A 21190-nucleotide genomic window follows, 5' to 3' on the forward strand; every position below is an offset into this window, starting at 1 on the left:
GAATCATACAGTATTTGTCCTATTGTGCCTGGGCTATTACTTTTAGCATAATGTCCACAAGTTTCATCTATATTATACCTATGTCAGAATTGACTTCCTTTTTAAAGCTGAACTGTCTTGTATTTGTTGTAAATACAATGAATTTCATTATTATTTATACACCACATATTGTCTATCCATTTATCCAGCAATTGACACTTCAGTGGCTTCCATGTTTTGGCTAATACGAATGCTGCTGCTATGAATATGGGTGAACAAGTATCTTTTCAAAACGTTATTTCATTTTTTTGGAGTATATACTCAGAAGAGGAATCACTGGATTATATGGTAATTCTATTGTTATTTTTTTGAGGAACCGCCATAACGTTTTTCATAGCAGCTTTACCATATTTTATTTCCAGCAACAGTGCACAAGGGCTCGTATTTCTCCACATCCCCAGCAGCACTTGTTATTTCCTGTTTTTGTGATAGAAGCCACTGTAATAGGTGTCAGGTTATCTCACTGTAGTTTTAATTTACATTTCCACAATGATCAATGATGTTGAATATCTTTTTATGTGCTTATTTCCTTGGTCGCCTGTATATTTTCTTTGGAGAAATGTCTATTCAAGTCCTTTGCCCATATTTTAAATCTGCTGTTTGTTTTTTGTTGTTTTTGAGTTTTAGCTATTCTCTCTGTATTTTAGATATTAATCCCTTATCAGATATTATTTGTAAATATTTTCTTCCATTCTCTGGGTTGCCTTTTTACTCTCAAAAGTGTCTTAGTTTGCAGAACATTTTTTAAATTCATGAAGTCCAATGTGCCTTTTTGTTGTTGTTGTTGTTGTTGCCTGTGCTTTTGGTGTCATACCCAAGAAATCATTGCCAAATCCAACATAATGAAGGCTTTGCCCTATGTTTTTCAACTAAGAGTTTCATAGTTCAAATTCCTACATTTAGATCTTTGATCCATTTTGACTTAAATTTTGCATACGGTGTTAGGTAAGGGCCCAACATCATTCTTTTGCATGTGAATATATGCATGACCATATATGTGAGGACTTATTTCTAGATTATCTGTTCCACTCCCTGTGTCTATATGTCTGTCTTTATTCTAGTACAATGTTTTGATTACTATAGTTTTGTTGTAAGTTTTGAAGTAAGTATGAGTCCTCCAGCTTTGATGTTCTTTTTTTAAATAACTTTTTCTTTTTCAATTACAATTGACATACAATATTATATTAGTTTCAGGTATAAAACATATTAGACATTCATATAACTTATGAGATAATCACTCCGATAAATCTAGCACCCCTCTGACACTATAGTTATCACAACATTACTGACTATATTCCCTACGCAATACTCTATATTCCCATGAGTATTCTGTAACTACCAATTTGTACCTTCTAATTTCTTCCCGTTTTCCACTGATCCTCCCAACCCCTCTCACCTGGCAACCATCAAAATGTTCTCTGCATCTGTGAGTTTGCCTCTGTTCTGTCTGTTTGCCCATCCTGTCTTTCAGATTCCACACTTGAGAGAACTCACATTGTATTTCTCTTTCTGTCTGACTCACCTCACTTATCCCAATACCCTCTTAAGTCCATCCATGCCATAACAGATGGCAAGATTTCATTCTTCTCTATAGCTGAGTAATATGCCATTGTATATGCCACCTCTACTCCATCCTTTCATCCATCGATGGACACCAGGGCTGCTTCCATATCTTGGCTACTGCAAACAACACTGCAATAATATATGGATGAACATATCTCCCCAAACTAGTGTCCTGGGTTTCTTCAGATGAATACCCAGAAGTGGAATTGTTAGGTCCTTCTTTGTCTCTTGTCATAGCCTTTGTCTTAAAATCTATTTTGTCTGGTATAAGTATTGCTAACCCAGCTTTTTTTTGTTTCCATTTTCATGAAATATCTTTTTCCATCCCTTTACTTTCAGTGTATATGTGTCTTTAATCTGAAATAAGTCTCTTGGAGACAGCACTTGTAAGGGGTCTTGTTTCCTTATCCATTCAGCTACCCTATCTCTTTTGATTACGGCATTTAATACATTAACATATAAAATAATTGTTGATAATATGTAGTTATTGCTATTTCATTATTCATATTTTAGATCTTTTCTTTCTTCTTCTTCTTAAAGGAGTCCCTTTAACATTTCTTGTAATACTGGTTTGGTTGTGATAAATTCCTTTACCTTTTTCTTGTCTAGAATGGTGTTCTTTTTCACAATTTGCTATTCAGGGTTCTTTGAGATTCTATATGAATTTTAAGATGGAGTTTCCAATTTCAGCAAAAAGTGTTGTTGGGATTTTGATAGGGATTTCATTGAATCTGTAGTTCACTTTAGGTAGTATTGACACCTTAACAATATTAAGTCTTCCAATCAATGAACAAAGAATGTGTTTTCATTTATTTAAGTCTTCTTTAGTTTCTTTCAGAAATGTTTTACAGTGTTCATTATACAAGTATCTCACCTCCTTGATTAAGTTAATCCCTAAGTATCTTACTCTTTTTGATACTATTATACATGAAATATCCTTTCTGGATTGTTCATTGTTCATGTATAGAAACTCAATTCATATTTGTGTATTAACTTTGTATCCTGCTACTTTGCTAAATTCATTTATTAGCTCTAACAGTTTTTTGGGGGGGTTTATGGTACAATGTTTTGATTTTTCCACATACAAGATCATGTTTCTTGTCAAAAGACATAATTTTACTCTTTAATTTGGATGCCTTTCTTTTCCTTGCCTAACTGGCCTGGCTAGAACTTTCAGTACTGTTTTGAACAGAAGTGGAAAAAGGGAGTATCCTTACATTGTTCCTGATCATAGAGGAAAAACTCTCAGTCTTTTACCATTTGGTGTGATATTAGCTGTGGTTGTTTTGTTTTTTTTTTCATACATGGATTTTATTAGGTTGAGGTAGCTGCATCACAATCCTAGTTTGTTTAGTGTCTTTTTTTTTTTTATTATTATGAAAGGGTACTGAGTTTTGTCAAATGCTTGTTCTCCATCAATTGAGATGATCATGTGGTTTTTTTTCTCCTTCACAGTTCATGTGGTGTATTGCGCTGACCAATTTTCATATGTTGAACTATCCTTGCATTCGAGGAATGGAATAAATCCTATTTGGTTGTGGTGTATAAGCTTTTTTAACATGCTGCTGAATTTGGCTTGCTGGTATTTTGTTGAGTGTTTTTGCATCAGTGTTTAGAAGGCATGTTGATCTTTTAGTTTTCTTGTACTGTCTTTATCTGTCTTTGGTATCAGGGTAATGCTGGCTGGCCTCATAGAATGAGTTAGGAAGTATTCCCTCCTCTTCAACTTTTTGTAAAACTTTGAGAAACTGACAGTAGTTTCCTCTTTAAATGTTTGGTAGAATTAACCAGTGAAGCTCATAAATTGACATGCTTTTCCAACAAATTTTAATAACGTAATTCTCAACTCACATTCTAATATACTTCCTGGACTGGGAAGATCTATAGGAGTATGTCCTATGTATTAATGTAATTTCATGTTGAAGCAGCAAAGATACTGAGAACTGCCGACATATACTACGGTTATCATTTTAAGCATTTTGTAATCATAGAATCTAGTGTAAGGAATGCTAACTATGACTTCAGGCTAAAATTTGTTTAAGTACTAAAAGCTAGAAAAATAAGAGCTGTGATTCTTAATTAAAGTCTTTACCATATTTCAAAAATTAATATTTATAAGCCAAGACTGCTTATCTTGAACTTTTATGAAACATATACCAAGAAAAGTTTCACTAGAAAGTAACATACAAAAAACAAAAATATAAGTTCAGTTCATAATTCATACTTCATGACTTTCCTTCTGATTGTGCTAATCTTGAATTTAACTCACTGATCCCCAACCTTTTTGGCACCAGGGACCAGTTTTGTAAAAGACAATGTTTCCATGGACCAGGGGTCAGGGAGTGTGGGTAGGAGATAGGAGACAGAGCTCAGGCAGTAATTCCAGTGGTGTCCACAGACAGGGGTAGAGAGGTTGGGGACCCCTTATTAAGTGATACTCTGGGGTCAACTGATAGGAAAAGAACGTCAGTGAATTGAACTGTCAGTAGGTTCAGGAAACAAGTTACATAAGTAAAAGAAGAGCTCTTGGAGCTTAGGAGAGGGAAAAATGTAGGTAACACCTGGGAGAAAGAAGAGGGAGATGGGACAGAAGAGGACATGCTACCGAGAGGGAGAGCAAAGGACAACATGCACAGGAAGTGGGTAGTTTTAACAATAATCCACAATGGCCCCATGCACTATCAAGAGCAGTATAAAATTCCAACATTTAATTCACTACTGTAAAAACCATTACCACCAAATAAAACACTATAGTTGTATACACTGAGGAGGAAAACTGCTCTTATCAGTAGAATACTTGCCACTTCTATTTAATTTCTTACATGCTTCAGAAAATCCCTATAACTAAGAACCTAAATATACAATACTTACTTTTTCATTTTTTTTGAGTTATACTTGACTTGGTAAGCTGCCTGGATTAATTTGTCTGGACCTCCGTCAAACTGATGTGGGATGACCTTCTGAAAGTGCTAAGAAACAATAAAAGAAAAACATTCAGAGCTACGTAGTGCCTTTGCTATTAATTATTATTAACTCATTAATAGCAAAATCTAAAGGCATTCAAGAAATCATGAACTGACTTACCTGTAACATCCCTTCCATGTCGAGTTGCATCAGTTCTGCCTGATTCATTTGAAGAAGTGCTAATCCTACTCGAAACACTATTTCTAAACCCTGAGGAAACAAATTAAATAAAGCCAAATTTGTCTTACTCTTCCATCAACAAAAACTAATTATTCAAAAGAATAATAAGATAAATATTTAGGGATCTAAACTAGAGCTTAGCCAACATTTTCCATAGAGTTAGATCTTTTAGAGTAAATATTTTAGGTTTTATGGGCCATATGGTCACTGTTACAAATATTCAACTCTGCCACTGTAGCCCAAAAGCAGACATAGACAACACATCAACAAATGGGCATGGCTTTGTTTCAAGAAAATTTTATTTACAAAGACAAGTGAAAGGACAGATCTAGTATATGAACCAGTAAACAAATCACAGTTTGCTGGTTCCACATTAAACTACTTTAGCTAGGTAATACAAATTAACCTTTCTAAGACGTAATTAATAACAATACTGGGTTTGATTAAGATGTAATTAATAACAATAATACTTTCAAGTGCTATCTACCACTGATCACCTATCCTTGCCTTCCTACCTTCTCATCCAAAATAGAGAAGACAAAGGATCACTACTGCATGCCAATGACAATTACAAAGACTACCTATAATGTGTTCCTAGAATAGAAGAAACTAAATTAGATTCATTACTTCTGTCTTTGGATACCAGATGCATTGCAACATATTAACTGTAAGGCAAATTTTCTTTCTCACTGATTCTCACTAAATCAATCAGGAGGTGATGCTGAGGTTTAAGGGCATAGGTTTCAGGTTTTGATTGCCATAGACAAGCTAGGTACTTAATATTTCTCTAAGTATTTGGCTTCCTCATCTATAAAATGGGGAAATGAACAGTATCTGACAGGGTTGTTACAGGTTTAAATGACATCATCCATATAAACAGTTTAGCATGGGACACATGGGTCTCCTTTATGGTTCTCCTCACAGCCCTGCTCTAATTAATTCACTGATTCCTTAATCATTCTGCCCATTAGCTTACCTCAGACATAAAGATATCAAATATCCTTGTTGCAACTGGTAGTGGAAAAGTCGTAAGAAAGATAGTCAGAAACCAGGATGATGCATACATTGAGGTATGAAAACTCTGAGACTGAAAATGTACAAAGAGCTCTGGAAGATGTTCCTAAAGAGAAGAAAAGAATTAGTCAAAACACAGTAAAATCGATTATTAAACCAGACTGCTATATATACACTAGATTAGCCTATACCAAACACAAAGATAAGATCAGGCATCACAAAGAAAAGTTAAGAAATGGAAAATGATATGTTCAGGATAGTGGTGAATTACTGCCCAAAAGGGAAGAAAGGGAAAATTATGTAGAGTTAGGTTTTGGCTGTATTCATAACATTTGATTTATTAATGAAAAAAAAAAAAAACAACTAAAGCGAGTAAATAAATGCTTTTTTAAGATTTTATTTATTTTCAGAGAGAAGAGAAGGGAGAGAGAAAGAGAAGGAGAAAAACACTGATAGGTTTCCTCTTGCTCGCCCCCAACTGGGGCCCTGGCCATAACCCGGGCATGTGCCCTGACAGGGAATTGAACCGTCAACCTTTCAGTTTGCAGGCCAGTGCTCAATCCACTGAGCCACATCAGCCAGGGCAGTGAGTAAAATTTTCGTATTTGTCTAACCTTGCTGGTGGGTAGATGTGTCTCTGATATTTTCTATAAACTACAATATTTCAAATTTTTTAAAAGAGGAAAGAAATGTTATTTTGAAATATTTTCAGGTGCTATCTACCTTTGGTCACTTTACCTTCCTACCTTCTCACCCAAAATACAGATGCTTCAGCAACTCTAGTAATTAAAAACATAAATGAAACATTAACTGAAAATAAACCAAGAGCATTTAAGGGTTGATTAAAAATAAGCTATTTCAAAAAAAGAATTTAAGGATCATCTCAAGACCTACTTTGTTTTTAAAATGTACGAACATTAGGCCCATCCCTTCCTCCTTCCACACACAGAAAAGATGGGGAACTTAAAAATTTCTATGGGTAAGGCTGCCAAAGAAAAGGAGCCTTTTTGATTCCTTTTCTCTTCACCCTCATTCAGTCACTAGACTGAGTCTTAATCTAGCAACATAAAAGAACAGAAACATTATTTTTTTAAAAAATATTACTGCCCCTGAATGGTGTGGCTCAGTGGATTGAATGCTGCCTTGTGCACCAAAAGGTCGCCAGTTTGGTTCTCAGTCAGGGCACATGACTGAGTTAGGGGCATGTGAGAGGTGATTGATAGATGTGTCTCTTGCACATTGATGTTTTTTTTCCTCTATTCCCCTCTCTCTAAAAGTAAATAAACAAAATCCAAAAAAAGAATAAATATCACCCACAGTGCCCTGGCCTGTGTGGCTGAGTTGGTTGGAGCATCCCCCCATAAACGGAAAGGTCGCAGGAGGTCTGATTCCCAGTCAGATTAGCCTCGGTTAATCTTGATTCTATTTCCTCGGTTGTGGGTTTGGCTCCCAGTTGGGGTGCTTAAAGAGCCAATTAATCAATATTTCTCTCTCACATCAATGTTTTTCTCCCTCTCTCCCCCGCTCCCTTCCCTTCTAAAATCAGTAAGTGTGTCCTCTGGTAAGGATTTAAAAAAGAAAAAGATTACCAGCTAACGTGAGATAAAAAGAGAAAGGCAGGGGAGAGGACTGAAAGGGACAGGAGAGGCAGTCTCAAAGAAAACGGCTGACATCATAGTGCCATGGGCTCCTGTAAGAGAGCACAGTCTGCATAACAACATTAGGCTGTAATAGGGCATAATAAGAAAATTCATGCATTTAGGCAATGGGGTTATGCTACATTTAGCACAGGTGCTTAAGGTTTGAATATGAAAATTGCAGCCAAGTTCCAGACTGTGATAACGCAGGTATCTGCAGATAGTGCCTAAATGGAAAGTAGGTTTAAAGTGAGTGTTAATCAGCTAACAAATGAATGTGTGATCAAAACATTATTTTTAAAAATTGTTATAATGCTTTTAACACTAAATTTGCTTAGCTGTCACTAAAACCAGGATGACAAAAATAAAGGCAATATGCCTTCTTTTTAAACATTACACTTTTACCTGTATCATGCATTCAAACTGGTACATACAAAGGCCCAATTCTGCCATACTTGGTTTAAAAAGTTCACGAAGTCTATAATCTTGCATTAATTTAACAAATACACAGAAAGCTTCTTCTTCTGGCATCTACATTAGCAGAAAAAAAGCAACATAGGTTAATTAGCAAAAAAAAAGCAACATAGGTTAATGTTCTGCGATATACAAATAACTAAAGTATAATTAAACTAAGTACCCATCCAACTATAAACACTGTTTTGAGTGGCCATGTGATTCAGTGTTAAAAGCAGCAGACTAGAAATCAGGTTTTAATCTCCCATTCCATCACAGCAAATAAAAAGTAAGACAAATCTAACAATCTCTGAGACTAATTCTCTCACTTGCCTAATTCATTAATTCAACCAATGAATATTCACTTAGAGCCAGATACTTCTCTCTCTCTCTAGGTATATACCAAAATAAACACAAATCTCTACCTTCAAGGAGTTCATACTCTCTAGTGGGGGGACATAGACAATACATGAAAAGAAATCAATTACTATTATGTGAGGTGGTGATGAGTCCTACAAAAATAAAAAAAAGTAGGGTCACGGAATGCTGGGGAAATCTATTTACACAGGTAGGTCAGGGAAAGTCCCTTGATAACATTTGAGCAAAAACTGAAGAAAGGAAGGGAACAACTGAGGAAACAGTTCTGGGGGAATAATACGAAGGCCTTGAAATAGAATCAAGATTGGTGTGCTCAAAGAACAGCAAATAGAGGACTACTAAATTAGGAGCAATGTTACAAGTGGTAGCTGGTTATGGAGGAGAAATAACAGGCAACTAAATTACACAGAGCTCTGGAGGCCACTGTAAGGATTTGGACTTTTTCCATAAGTGAGATGGGAGAGAAGTCTTTGAACATTCTGAGCAGAGGTCATGTGGTGGTGTAATGTGTTACAAGAACTTGTAAAATAAGTTTTCAAAGAATCTGTAATTTGTAACAACTTCACATTTAACATGTAACTAACCAGAAAATTACATCAAATAAGATAATGTAAAAGCTCTGTAAAGAGCTACATGGATATTCATAATACTTAAGCAAGTAATATTTATCTAAATTATTAAGTCATCTTTCTCAAAAAAATAAAATTTCCTAATACTCATTCACTCACATTATACCAGTGTGTTTCAAAAGAGAAAACCTCAAAGGATCTCTAGGCATTCTTCTAACTGAAGACTGCTTCTAATAGCAACATATTTTTCCCGGCCTTGCAACGACCATGACAGGAGCCAAGAGTAACTCTTGGCAAGATCTGTCCTTCCTTCTTCTTTCCTTCCTTCTTTCTTTCCTTCTTTCCTTCCTTCTTCCCTCCCTCCCTCCCTCCCAACACACATAGCCACAATTCTGCCGTGGAAATCATCCTTATTAATTCTATTAAGCCCTGCAACCCCATTGATGAACCTCATCCTATGTGATTCTATTCCTCCTTTACTCTAACCCTACATCCAACCTTCCCAAAATCTTTTCTGGAACTCATAAGCTGCCATCAGCAAAATATCCTGACTATATCCTCAATCCCTTTATCAAATGTTCTTTCGCCTTCTTCCTCTAACTGAAATCTGGCTTTCCCCTAGGAATTGTTCGACACAAAACCTGGCTCTCCTCTGAGGTGTTTTCTCTCTCTCAGCACAGGGAGAAGCCAGGGAACAGAGAGGTGTATGAGGTGTATGTCCCTTCTTGAATCTCATTGCCAATTCCACAGCATTAACTCCCCGTTCTCTCTGAAACACATACCAGCAGATATTACCCATTACTCTTCTTTTTGCAGCATCTATAAACCTCATTTTCATGAGGATTAAAATTCCCTGACCTAGCACATCTTTGACTTCCTTTGCTCCAATGATCTTGGCAGGCAGTTACTAGTTCAGGTTCTACAGCCACACCATCTAAGGTTCAAATACCACTAATAGCTATATGACCTTCTGCAAATTATTTAACTTCTCTGCTGCTCAGTTTTACCACCTATCAAATGGGTAAAATAATAGCATTTATTTCACAGGATGCAATGAAGGTTAATATACATAAAGTATTTACAATGACCTGACCTTGCAGTCCTCTCCTTTTTTTATAGAACACTACCTTAACACTGTTCCCAACTCTCTCCTGTGCTCACTTTGCTGTTATATGTATTCACTCACTTAAATCCACAATTACCTCATCTTCTCCCTCAGTTATAATTCCAGCTGCAAAAGTCCACCTTTGGATAAATTCAACTCTATACTACATTTACAGAGCAAAAAGTGGTTCGGTAAAATAAAAACACTTAACCATGCTGGCTGGTCTCACTTTGAATTCAGAACCCCAAATCTCAGTGGATCTTTAATGCTGTCTGGTATATTTTATTTCCCTAATTCAATCACTCATTCTAGACCATTTCAAACTTCCTTCTCTGTCCTCAAGCTTTCAACACCTCCTCCCCATTCATCTCTAAGTGCCTCTAAGCTAACGTCCTTGTTTGCTATTTCAATTTTTTTAATAGAAGCAATTAAAAGACAATTACCCCATTCTCGCACTCCCACACCATTCTACCTGCATCTGCACCCATTTTTATAGCCTTTAGTCTCTCTCCTCTGCCTATCAGCCTGGACTTTTCCCCCAATTCCCATCTCAGACTTCCACCGGTCCACTTACATCTTCACTTGGATCTCAAACAGACAGCTCAAACCACACTCCTAACTTCCTTCCCTGCCATCTCTTGCCCCATACTCTGCTCAAAAACCTTACGAATCACCGTTCCTCCTTTCTTTTACTCCACATCCAATCTATCAGTAAATCCTGCTGGCTCTATGTTCAACATACTTCAAGAATCAACCACTTTTTACCATAACACCTACTCCAAACCACCATCAAGAGAGTAGTCCATTGTTTGGGCAACTTCAAGAGCTTCCTCACTGATCACTCTGCTGCCTCTCTTGTACTTCCTTCCCAACAATCTATTCTCCATACATCATGGAGCTGCCAGAATGACCCTTTCAAATCATCATTTGGATCATTTCACTCCACTGCTCAAAACAAAAAAACCTCTCTAGGTGGCTCTCCGTATCCTCAATAAAAGCCAAAATCCTTACAAGGTTCTGTATGACGTGACCCCTTACTACTTCTCCAACTCCATCTCCTACCACTGCCTTCCCCTTTCCATTTCTCTCCTGATCCCTCATGCCAGTTTACAGTGGGAATGACTCAATTAATCTCCCTTTTTTTGTCTTACAAGAATTTCTTCTCTTGTAAACATATCAAAAGTTTCATGCCTCTCCTCTCTGTAACAGCACTGATATAGGATATGGGGGAGGTTTAAAAAAAATGGTGATTTAAAATAAGTCAAAGTGATTGTATAAAAGACCAAAAGGAGATAGGGGAAAAAAAAATCACTGGGTCCTTCTCAATAAGATTAAAACAATGGTCACAAAATGAAAAGAAGTGTGACACCAAATAAAATATAAATGTGAAGACCAATCCCCCAGTTGTTTTATAGTCATTTCTTTCTATCAGAAAGAAATCTGAACACTTGAGTCACAGTACTGTGCTGCTGTATACTTTCTCTGTGACAGTTAATAAGAATCCATGTTTTCTGAAAAAGTCTGATAAGGACAGTAGCTACCTAACTTAATAGGACTACTAAGATATACACAAAATACATACAACAAGGTCTGTCCAGAAGGTATCCAGCCATGCAATATGAAAAATAGAGACGTTTATTAAAGGAAATACAAAATATAAGAAACAGTGTATACAGGACAATGATACCTCAGTCCCCTTCAAAGCAGGCACCTGGGGACCTCACACAGTTCTCCCAATTGCCATCAGCTGCCCTGTTGTAGTTCCCTGAATCTCATCAATGATCTGAAATCTCTTGCCTTTCAAAGGTGACTTTAGTTTTGGGAAAAGCCAGAAGTCACAGGGGGCTGAGTGACCTGGGTGATTTGATATTTCCCAAAAAATTCTGCATGAGACGTGATGAATGAGGGGGCACGCTGTTGTGACAAAGCTGCCAATCACCAGCTGCCCACAGCTGTGGCCTTCTGAATCATCTGAATCGTTTGCACGGATGAATGTTCAAGCTTAACACAAGATTTGATTGCAGACTCATTGCTCTTCTCACTTAGTCATTTTGAATGTGACAGCCACACAGTACACATCCTCACTCAACAGTGTCTACAGCCCCCACACATGTGCATTCCAGTCCACTCTCCTTGGCTGCCAGGTTACATCAACATGAGGCAAACCATTCTCCTTATATTAACAATATCTGGACTTTTTCCAGACAGACTTCATATACCCAGAACTTTTACCTATTTTAATACAACATGTACTGAATAAACTAATGTTGCAAAAATGTTTCTAAACTAGTTATGGGAGGCAACATAGCATAGGGCATGAGAGAAGAAGCTTTAGAAAAAAAAGAGGGATTTTTGAAGCTGGTTACACTACACTTTCAAGCTTGTGGCCCTGAGCTATTAAATTAATGGTATGGTAGGTAGTATATGAGCTGCCATTGAAAACAACAGTAAATCAATTATTGAACAAAAGTGAGTATCACTCTCAGCACTACCTGCGGTGTCTTGAAGGAAAAAGTGTGATGGCCCTCCTGTATTTCCTAGAGAGCTAGGTCAGCTGTTGTAAGATTCATAGCTCAAGAAGAGAAAAATTACTCTTTAGATGCTCAACAGAAATGTTATTTTTGAGCTAATATGAAGGCAAAAGAAATAGAATTGTGACAAAAATTACTGGATTGATAATAACCAATACTAACCAATTACAAATTAGGAAAATCACAATTTTGTAAACAGCTATACTCCTAACATTAATATTTCTAGTTTTTTTAAATCATTGTTTATAACCTAATGTTAAAAATAGACAAATGTACTGCAATAGCAACTTCTGGCAGTTCTTCTATTACAAAACAAAGTAAAAATCAGTCATTTGTATTATAAACCAGTGTCTATGACATCAGGTTCTTGACACCCAGAAAAGAAATGTGTACATTCCTAATACTTACAGAGCTTTAATACTCAGGTAGAACTGCTGGCTACTTGAAGTAAAGCATCACTAAACACAGTTCCTGATTCCTACTCTGCTTTTATCTACCACGATATGTGACCTTGGGAAGTTACTAAACTTTTATTGCCTGTCTACTGCATGCCAAACACCATGCTAGGCTTTTACATGTATTATCTCATATAGCCTTCACAATCTGAAAATAGACAATATTACCCAATTAAAGCCAGAGAGAGGTTAAATAATCTAACCCAAGTTTATAAAACTCATTGTAGAACTAAGATGAAAAAGCCTACATAATTCAAATCAAATTATTTCCAAGGTTTCTTTTCAGACCATATTTTAATCTGAAACTAGGTACAGAGTATGATGGACTTTTAAAAGAAATTTTTTTTTTAACAAGACTGAAGAGATAATGCTCTATGGCATATCCCTTCAAAGCTGACTGACTACTGAAAACATCCCATCCATAACTCACTGCAAAATCAGTCACTGTCAATGGAAATATATATTATAACCCTGGGGTGACTGAGTACCACATTTTAGAGCCTATAACAAGCCCTCAGCTACATGACAAACAAATTTCAAATATAATTTCTAAAGACATGGTACAACATAAGACTTCATACCAACACTTTAATCATTTCCTCCTTGGTTAAAAAAAGATTACTTCTCCTTAAATATTGACATGTAAGTTAAGATTTAAAAGTAGATACAGGCTTGAGTAAGTACTGTGGTCCAAACGTAAATATCAAAAAGCTGAAATTTCATTTAGTGGCAGGATATAATTGTATGTTATTTTCAACACTTTTAGTAATCCTTTAAAGTGCAAACTAACTATTCCTAGTTAAATTATGCCTAGAGAAAAATACCCAGTATCAACTTACACTTAATAAAAATAAGGATGCTTTTTAAACTTTCCAATCCAACTTTAATAAGGAATTTAATTGAACATTTAACACTTGTACTAACTTACCTGCATAAGCAACAATCCAACTATAAATGCACTTCCTTGACAGTAACCAACCTCACGATCCACTAAAGAATATGCCTAAAAAGTAAAAAAATACTTTTCAAAATGCACATGATATATTATACCTTCTCTCTCTAAAAACCTAAAGATAATGAAACAAGTAAATTAAAGACCATGTATTATTTTAGAAAAGTTCTTGCTTGCTGTAGATGTTATCCTAGAAATATTTAAAAAGCAAAAGATTTATTACATAAAATTCTCTTGTGACAATTTCCCAATTAGAAATTAATAGCTCTTAAGAACAAAAAAAAGAAAGAAATTTGTACTTGAGAAACTAACAGAGCTTAAAAATCATTCAAAATGTATATCTGATAAAGATAAAACCAGAATAGGTTAATATAAAGAAAGCACTGGCAAAAATGAAATGGTTTAACAAGAAATCAATTATTTCACAGAGGTAACTAGAAGGTAAAGAAACTACAGAAAGGGAAAAGGAAATATTGAAGGAAAAATTACGGTTGTACACACTTTCAAGGGCTAAGAGCTCTTAACAAAACTCACCATAACAAGTAGAAAAATCTGCTCCCAGACTGTGAAATTCATAGAAAGTGAAGTATTCATTTTTATACAGGATCTCTCAATGTATAGTGATTACTATGTTATTTGATTTTGGCCAACTAACACCAAGCAATGTAATAAATCTTCTAATAAGCTCTCTAGATAGTAACATAGCATCAGAATTAAAGCAAAAATTATGCTAAAGCCAAATTTATTGCCAAAGCAACCGATTATTGAGGTGAGAGTGCATGCTTCATTGTGGAAATTACATAATTTCAACCTTCTGAGAGTTCACTTCATTTCAAAAAGTAAATAAATAAAACTTACCTTCATTACATTAAATAAAACCTCCTGTCCAAGGCTATCTTTTTCCTTAAAAAAATTGTGTTCAGGATAAGTTCTAGCAATGTCCCTTCGGATCAATTTTTCACAAGGCGAAGTCATCTTCAGGAGTTCTGAATACTGATCCTTAATCGGCATGCTTTGTGCACTGCATAAAAGTTGCCAAACTATTGCTCTAAAATGGTGGGGTATCCCTTTACGAACAAGTTCCTAAAAATAAAAGTAAAATTTTACAAAATGAATTAAGTTTCCCTACCTTGAAAGCCAAAGAAGACTTAACTGGGGGTTGGAGTGGAGTGGAAGACTTTATCAAATTTATAATTCACAATGCTACTTATATAAACTAGGGAACATTTTAACCAAGGCTAAGATTTGGCCCTTGATGCATCCTGTTCTGGTCAGGAGAGGAAGGGCTACAATATTGCAGACAAATTCTTGAAATCTCACTCAAAGTATGCCCTCTAAAGGCACTAGGGACTTGATAATCTGCAGAGCTGTGAATGGCAGTACAGTAATCATCAACTTACAAAGGGCTGTTATCAGGCAAAAAAAAAGGTAAAATACTGATAATTCAAGGATGTAGCATGTCACAACTTCATTTCTGAATCTATAAAATGATAGAACTTAATTTCTAAAATAATTTTTACCTATGTATTTCTACAATTACACCTCTATAACAACTGATATATACAAATCAAAACCTCTATGGACACAAATAAATGAAAATGTATAAAGGACACTTCTTTATTATAGTAGTTGGAAAGTACTTGAATCTGATTTTTAATCCACTACCAATCCATGCCCAATACCCTCTAGGATAAGGGGAAGAACTTCTGCAAAGAATATGAATACCTTAACTTGCTTTTCCTTCTTTTTGCGTACATCTTCCCATTCATTAACAATTCTTCCCCAAAGTATCCAAGAATCTTCTTCAAGGTGGCTGAGGTTGCTGGAGGCTGATGAACTTGATACAAGGGAGGAGCCACTGTTTCTTCTTGACCCATTTACAGATTTTAAAGACTTACTATCCGTCTCTAACAACCTAAAACATAATTAAAAATTGCTCAAGATCTAATCTCACAGTGATACTAAATGAAGTAATGACAATAATTAGAGCTTTGCTACAGCAATTTAGCCTGAGTTTTAAAATATGCATAATTTCAATAATATTTGGCTGGCATCTACAAAATCACTGCTGTATTCTCTATCTAAGCATAGTACTTTCAAAATCTGAAATAGTAAATTATGTTAAATATTTTAGTCTCATTAGTCCCATCATAATTTCCCTTTATCTCCACTGAAAATTCAAATTGGGAGAAATCTGATGAGACAAGTGGTTGGGAGGGCTTCAGGAAAAAAAGAAATTACTTGTACTTGGAAGAGTTGTAACAAATTCTATTGAAGAACTAATCCCATTATATTTACAATTTGTCCAGAGCTTAAAAAGTAAGGAAAGCCACACAAATTAACCAAATCCCTTCTCTTTTGTTTAAATTTTGCTTCACCTATGCATAACAAATCTGCCTAAAACAAAAAGTGTTTTGTTTGGCCCATGCAGTGTTTGTATAAAAAACTGATCAATACTAATACTAAAATTGGAAGATTTAATTTACTTCCTTATATACACATATACTTGTATTTATTTATAATTCTGGGTTCTCTTGTAAAATAAGATAGGGCGAAACTGGGCCCATATTCCTGCACAGAACAATAGCGTGTATGTAGTGAGTAGGAGCTAAAATCCACTCGGTCTCCCAAAACTCATTCCCACTAACAGCTATAATTTATCAATGGGCTTGCACTGTTAAACTGAGACCTCTCCCTGCTGGCCTTTGACTTTGCAACCCCGTTTTTGGTCTCTTTCTTATCTGTACAAAGATGGGAGAAGATAATTTAGAGATCCATTCCATGACTCACCACAATATCAAATCCATTATTTCTTTCACATATACACAAACTATAAAAAAACACTGGAAAATGTGGCTCTATCATTATAAATATGTAAATTGTTTGTCATTCAAAATAAGGGCTCTAAAACATCTATTTGTGTATTGCTCATGGCTCCTACTCACTTCCAGTAAGTCCTTCAGAAAGTGACGTGTGTAGGGTACAAGAAACACTATACTTATTTATGCTATATTAAAAAATAGAACAGAAAAAAAGAATTTGGGTCCAACACTATTTAGCAGATTACACAAAGAAATATCCTTTGCAAGAGAGATTTGTATCTTACTCATCTTTATGTCCCTAAAAGCATTTAGCTCAGTGTAAAGTACATAAAATATTAACTGAATTGAAATAAAATGAAAACCCCCATATTTAAAAAACCTCCAAATTCAAGATACGTCATATTCAATAACAATAATATGAATTAAACAACTATTATCCTTATTCCTGGGGTGCTTTGATACATTTTCACAGCAACAATAATTTAAATATAAGTAATTTTATATATAATTCTAAACCCTAAGAATTCCAAATGGAATAGAGAAACTGTAGTAAAATAACCTGAACCCAAGGTCTTCATTTCATTTATTTAGTGAAATCTTGCTATATGTCAAATAACTAAACTGTATCAATTCCATTAATACAGAGACATTCAGTTTAAAAGAATATAATGATATTTCTTAATCTAAACCTAAGTTTGAGATAAAATGGGCCTACATAAATGTAAAGGTACTTAAAGAGAAGGCTTTTAGGGAGTCAGAAAGGTCTCAGATTGCCAAATTACAACTCTCAGGATAAACAAGAAATCCCAAGTGAAAATCACGTGTGGATTAGAGAAAAGGGTTAAGCAATTCACCTTCAGAGGAAACTGAAATAACATATAGACATATACAAAACCATGAGAAATATTTACAAATGAAACATTCCAAGACATCACATTAAAGATATTCTCCCTGCCTTAACTCATTTGTGTCACTTAGACATAAATGACTCAAAATGGGTAATATGACTGTATATAAAAACAAAAACTATAAAAGTCCTTGAAAAAAGCAAGAAAAAGTCTTCATATTTTGAGAAGACAAAATTTTTTAATGGGACAAAAGGAAATACTAACCAAAAAAGAAAGAAATTGTTTAAAAATTAATTGGACTTCAGCCCTGACTAGGTAACTCAGTTGACTGGAGCATTCTCACAGACACTGAAAGGTTCTGGGTTTCAATCCCAGTCAGGGCATGTAGCTAGGTTGCAAGTTCAATCCCCAATCAGGGCACATACAGAAGGCAAGTGATCAATGTTTCTTTCTCAAATTGATGTTTCTCTCTCTCTCTCTTCCTCTCTCTCTCTAAAATCAATAAACACATCCTTGGGTGAAGATTAAAGGGAAAAAATGGACTTTGAACTTAAAATACTCTGTCCTTCAAAAGATACCACTAAGAAAATAAAAAGGTGAGCCACAGACTGAAAAAATATATTTTATATAATATATATAATATATATATATATACACACCTATACACACACATACACACACATATATATATATGACAAGATTGGTACCCAGAATATATGAAGAGCTCTTTTTTCCCCAAATATTTTACTTATTTGAGAAATAAAATGAAAACCCCCATATTTAAAAAACCCATTTCATTTTATTGAGAAACGAAGGGAGGAAGAAAGGGAGAGAAACACAGATGTGAGAGAGAAACATCCAGTGGTTGCCTCTTGTACGGAGGCCAACCAGGGACCAAACCCGTAAGTCTTACAACACATATAAGACTTGCATCTAGAATGTATAAAGAACTCTTACAACTCAATAATAAAAAGACAACTCAATTTAAAAATGGGTAAAGAATCAGAACAGGCATTTCTCCAAAGAAGATATACAAGTGGCAATAAGCATATAAAAAGATACTCAACATGATTAGTCATTAGGAAAATGCAATTCAAAACTGTAGTGAGCCACCACTTCACAACCACTAGGATGGCTATAATCAAAGACAAATAATAAGTACGGGTGATAACAGGGAGACATACAAACCCTCAGACACTGCTGACGGGAATGTGAAATGGTAAAACCACTTCAGAAAACAGTCTGGCAATTTCTTATATGGTCAAATACAGAATTACCCTATGAACCAGCAATTCCATTTCTGAGTATATAGCCAAGAGAAATTAAAATCTACACAACAGAGATTCATGGCACCATTATTCATAATAGCCAAAAGGTGGAAACTACCCAAATATCCATCAACTACTGAATGGATGAAAAACACTGGTAAACCCATAGAATGAAATATTGTGCAGTCATAAAAAGAAATTAAATACTGATACATGCTATAACACAGATGAACCTTGAAATATTATGCTAAGTGGAAGAAGGCAGTCACAACAAGAAACATGTTATGTTAGTTCAATTATATTAAATATCTAGAACACAGAAAATAGATTAGTTGTTTCTGAGAACTGAGTGGGAGTGAAAAGGAGCAAGGAGGGAATGGCAGTGGCTGCTTATAGATACAGTTTCTTTTAGGGGGTATGAAAATGTTCTAAAATTGCTTGTGGTGATGGCTGAACAACTATGAATATATGAAATACCACTGAATTGTACACTTTAAATGGGAGAATTGCGTGGTGTATGAATTATAGCTCAATAAAGCTGTTATTTTTTTTAAACAAAGGCAAAATATGTCTATGGCAGCAATTTCCAATCAGTGTGCTGCAAGAATTTTTAAAATATGCAATACCTGACTAATTAGTTAGGGGCACTGACCTCTTTTCCCTTAGACTGTCAAATAAGAAAATGACAACAGCCAACACAACGACAGACGTCCATGTGATGAATCAAAATTATACCTATTTTTTATTAGATCAGCAAAGAATGTATTTTTTTTGTGTGCCACAGAGTTTTAGTAATTAGCTCATGCGTGCCGTGAGATGTAAAAGGCTGAAAATCACTGGTCTATGGCAATAAAAATCTGAAAACAGGTTTCAGGAGTAGGGTTGCTAAAAAGGACACAAATGAATTTTCTCAGATGATGGGAATTCTCTAAGATAGAAACTGTCTACATGTTAATAGGCATATGGGTTATAAACAGGTATATAGGTATTTGTCAAAACTAAAACTGTACACTTAAGAATTGTGCATTTTTCTGATTATAAACTACATATCAAGTTTATAGAAATTTATAATAAATATTTCTCTAATGACACAAGGGTAGTGAGAATTAGGTGAAAAATGACTGCTTTTTATTACTGTAAGTCTTTAAGAACTTTCTGAAAACCAGGACTACTACTTTGAAAAGAACTGGTGTTTTTTTCTTAAATATAGTAAGTGTATACATTTTGTTAAGAAGAACGGTATAAACATTACTTCATTCCTTCTTTTTAAAATTTTTGGTCATTCTAGCAAATTTTAGAATTTCCTAAAGAAAAACTTGGAAATTTTTTTCAATGTTATATAGATATATAATGAAGTCCTGTCTGAAAGAGTTAGAACATTTTCCAGTAAATGTTAATTCTTGAATTGATACAACAAATATCTCCCCAGTGAGCTACTCAGTCATGGTGTGCCATAAAAGAATTCACATATTCATTAAGAATATAAATAAACATATTTGTATTTATAATTACACATTCTATAAACTCTATACAGTTTTTTTAATATAGGAAGTGTATAGTTTATAGAATGTATGGTTAGAATCATGTATTTTTATTCCTTATTGCTAAAAGCTGTAATGAAACAAATCAGGAAGACTCCTAAAGAGACTGTCACTTAGTTTCAAAATAATTAAAATATTCCGACATGGTAGTAGAGTGTGCACACTGCCTGAAAAAATTAACAGTCTCCAAAAATTTGAGCCTGGCAACTGGGAAAACGTTAATGCAGCATTACCGTTTATTAGCAATGAGGGCTAATAAGTTTATTCAAGACTTAACTTATTTTCCTCTTCCCAGAGCACATGTGTTCACTGACTTGCATGGATTTATTATGATAAACCTACCTTCCTGCCTCATCACAATTTCCTTATGACTAATACAAAAAGAAATGTACCAGATTAAAGGAAAAAATGCTGACACAGAAGGAATAGTCTATGATATAATAAAAGGCATTCCCATAAGTTTATGTGGTCTCCTGGCCCTTTCTTACCTGCCACCGTTACAAATAATTGATAAGTCCAAATTTATTCACCCTCTCAGAATACTGCCATACTAAGTAAGACAGCAGAGGCTGGTCTGTTAATTGCAGAATACATAATCCTCAGTCTCCTCACTAAGCAACTCCAAGTTTCTGTGACAGTAGTTCCAGCTATAAGGATAACACTCTAAATGGGTACAGCCGCCCATTATCTGAGATGGGAATGCTAAAGGCAATTATTGGGTGGACTTCAAATAGTATCAAGAATAAAGTCTAGGATTGGTTGCTTCCAGAAGCTTAGAAGACTTGGCAGAGAGAAGACATTTCTGGTTCCCTGAGGGATAGGACTAAAGACTAAACTGATGACAAGGGAATATGCCACCACACACAGTAGT

The 21190-nt window shown here is 35.1% G+C and overlaps 1 protein-coding gene across 4 annotated transcripts in view; it reads right to left on the reverse strand.

Annotated features, from left to right (window-relative positions):
• Window positions 1-21190, reverse strand: part of EVI5 (ecotropic viral integration site 5) — a 220943-nt gene that overhangs the window by 141851 nt on the left and 57902 nt on the right. For all 4 annotated transcript variants that reach the window (XM_054592137.1, XM_054592136.1, XM_054592134.1 and 1 more), the window contains exons 3-9: window positions 15566-15755; window positions 14699-14923; window positions 13817-13891; window positions 7803-7928; window positions 5723-5866; window positions 4687-4776; window positions 4474-4571 (exon numbers count right to left, since the gene is read on the reverse strand). In XM_054592137.1, coding sequence (XP_054448112.1) covers window positions 4474-4571; window positions 4687-4776; window positions 5723-5866; window positions 7803-7928; window positions 13817-13891; window positions 14699-14923; window positions 15566-15755 — 948 coding nt within the window. The remainder of the gene's footprint in view (window positions 1-4473; window positions 4572-4686; window positions 4777-5722; window positions 5867-7802; window positions 7929-13816; window positions 13892-14698; window positions 14924-15565; window positions 15756-21190) is intronic.

Source organism: Pteronotus mesoamericanus, unplaced genomic scaffold (assembly GCF_021234165.1).
Source record: "Pteronotus mesoamericanus isolate MK-2021 breed Mesoamerican mustached bat unplaced genomic scaffold, CSHL_Meso_final scaffold_31, whole genome shotgun sequence".
Classification (NCBI taxonomy): domain Eukaryota; kingdom Metazoa; phylum Chordata; class Mammalia; order Chiroptera; family Mormoopidae; genus Pteronotus; species Pteronotus mesoamericanus.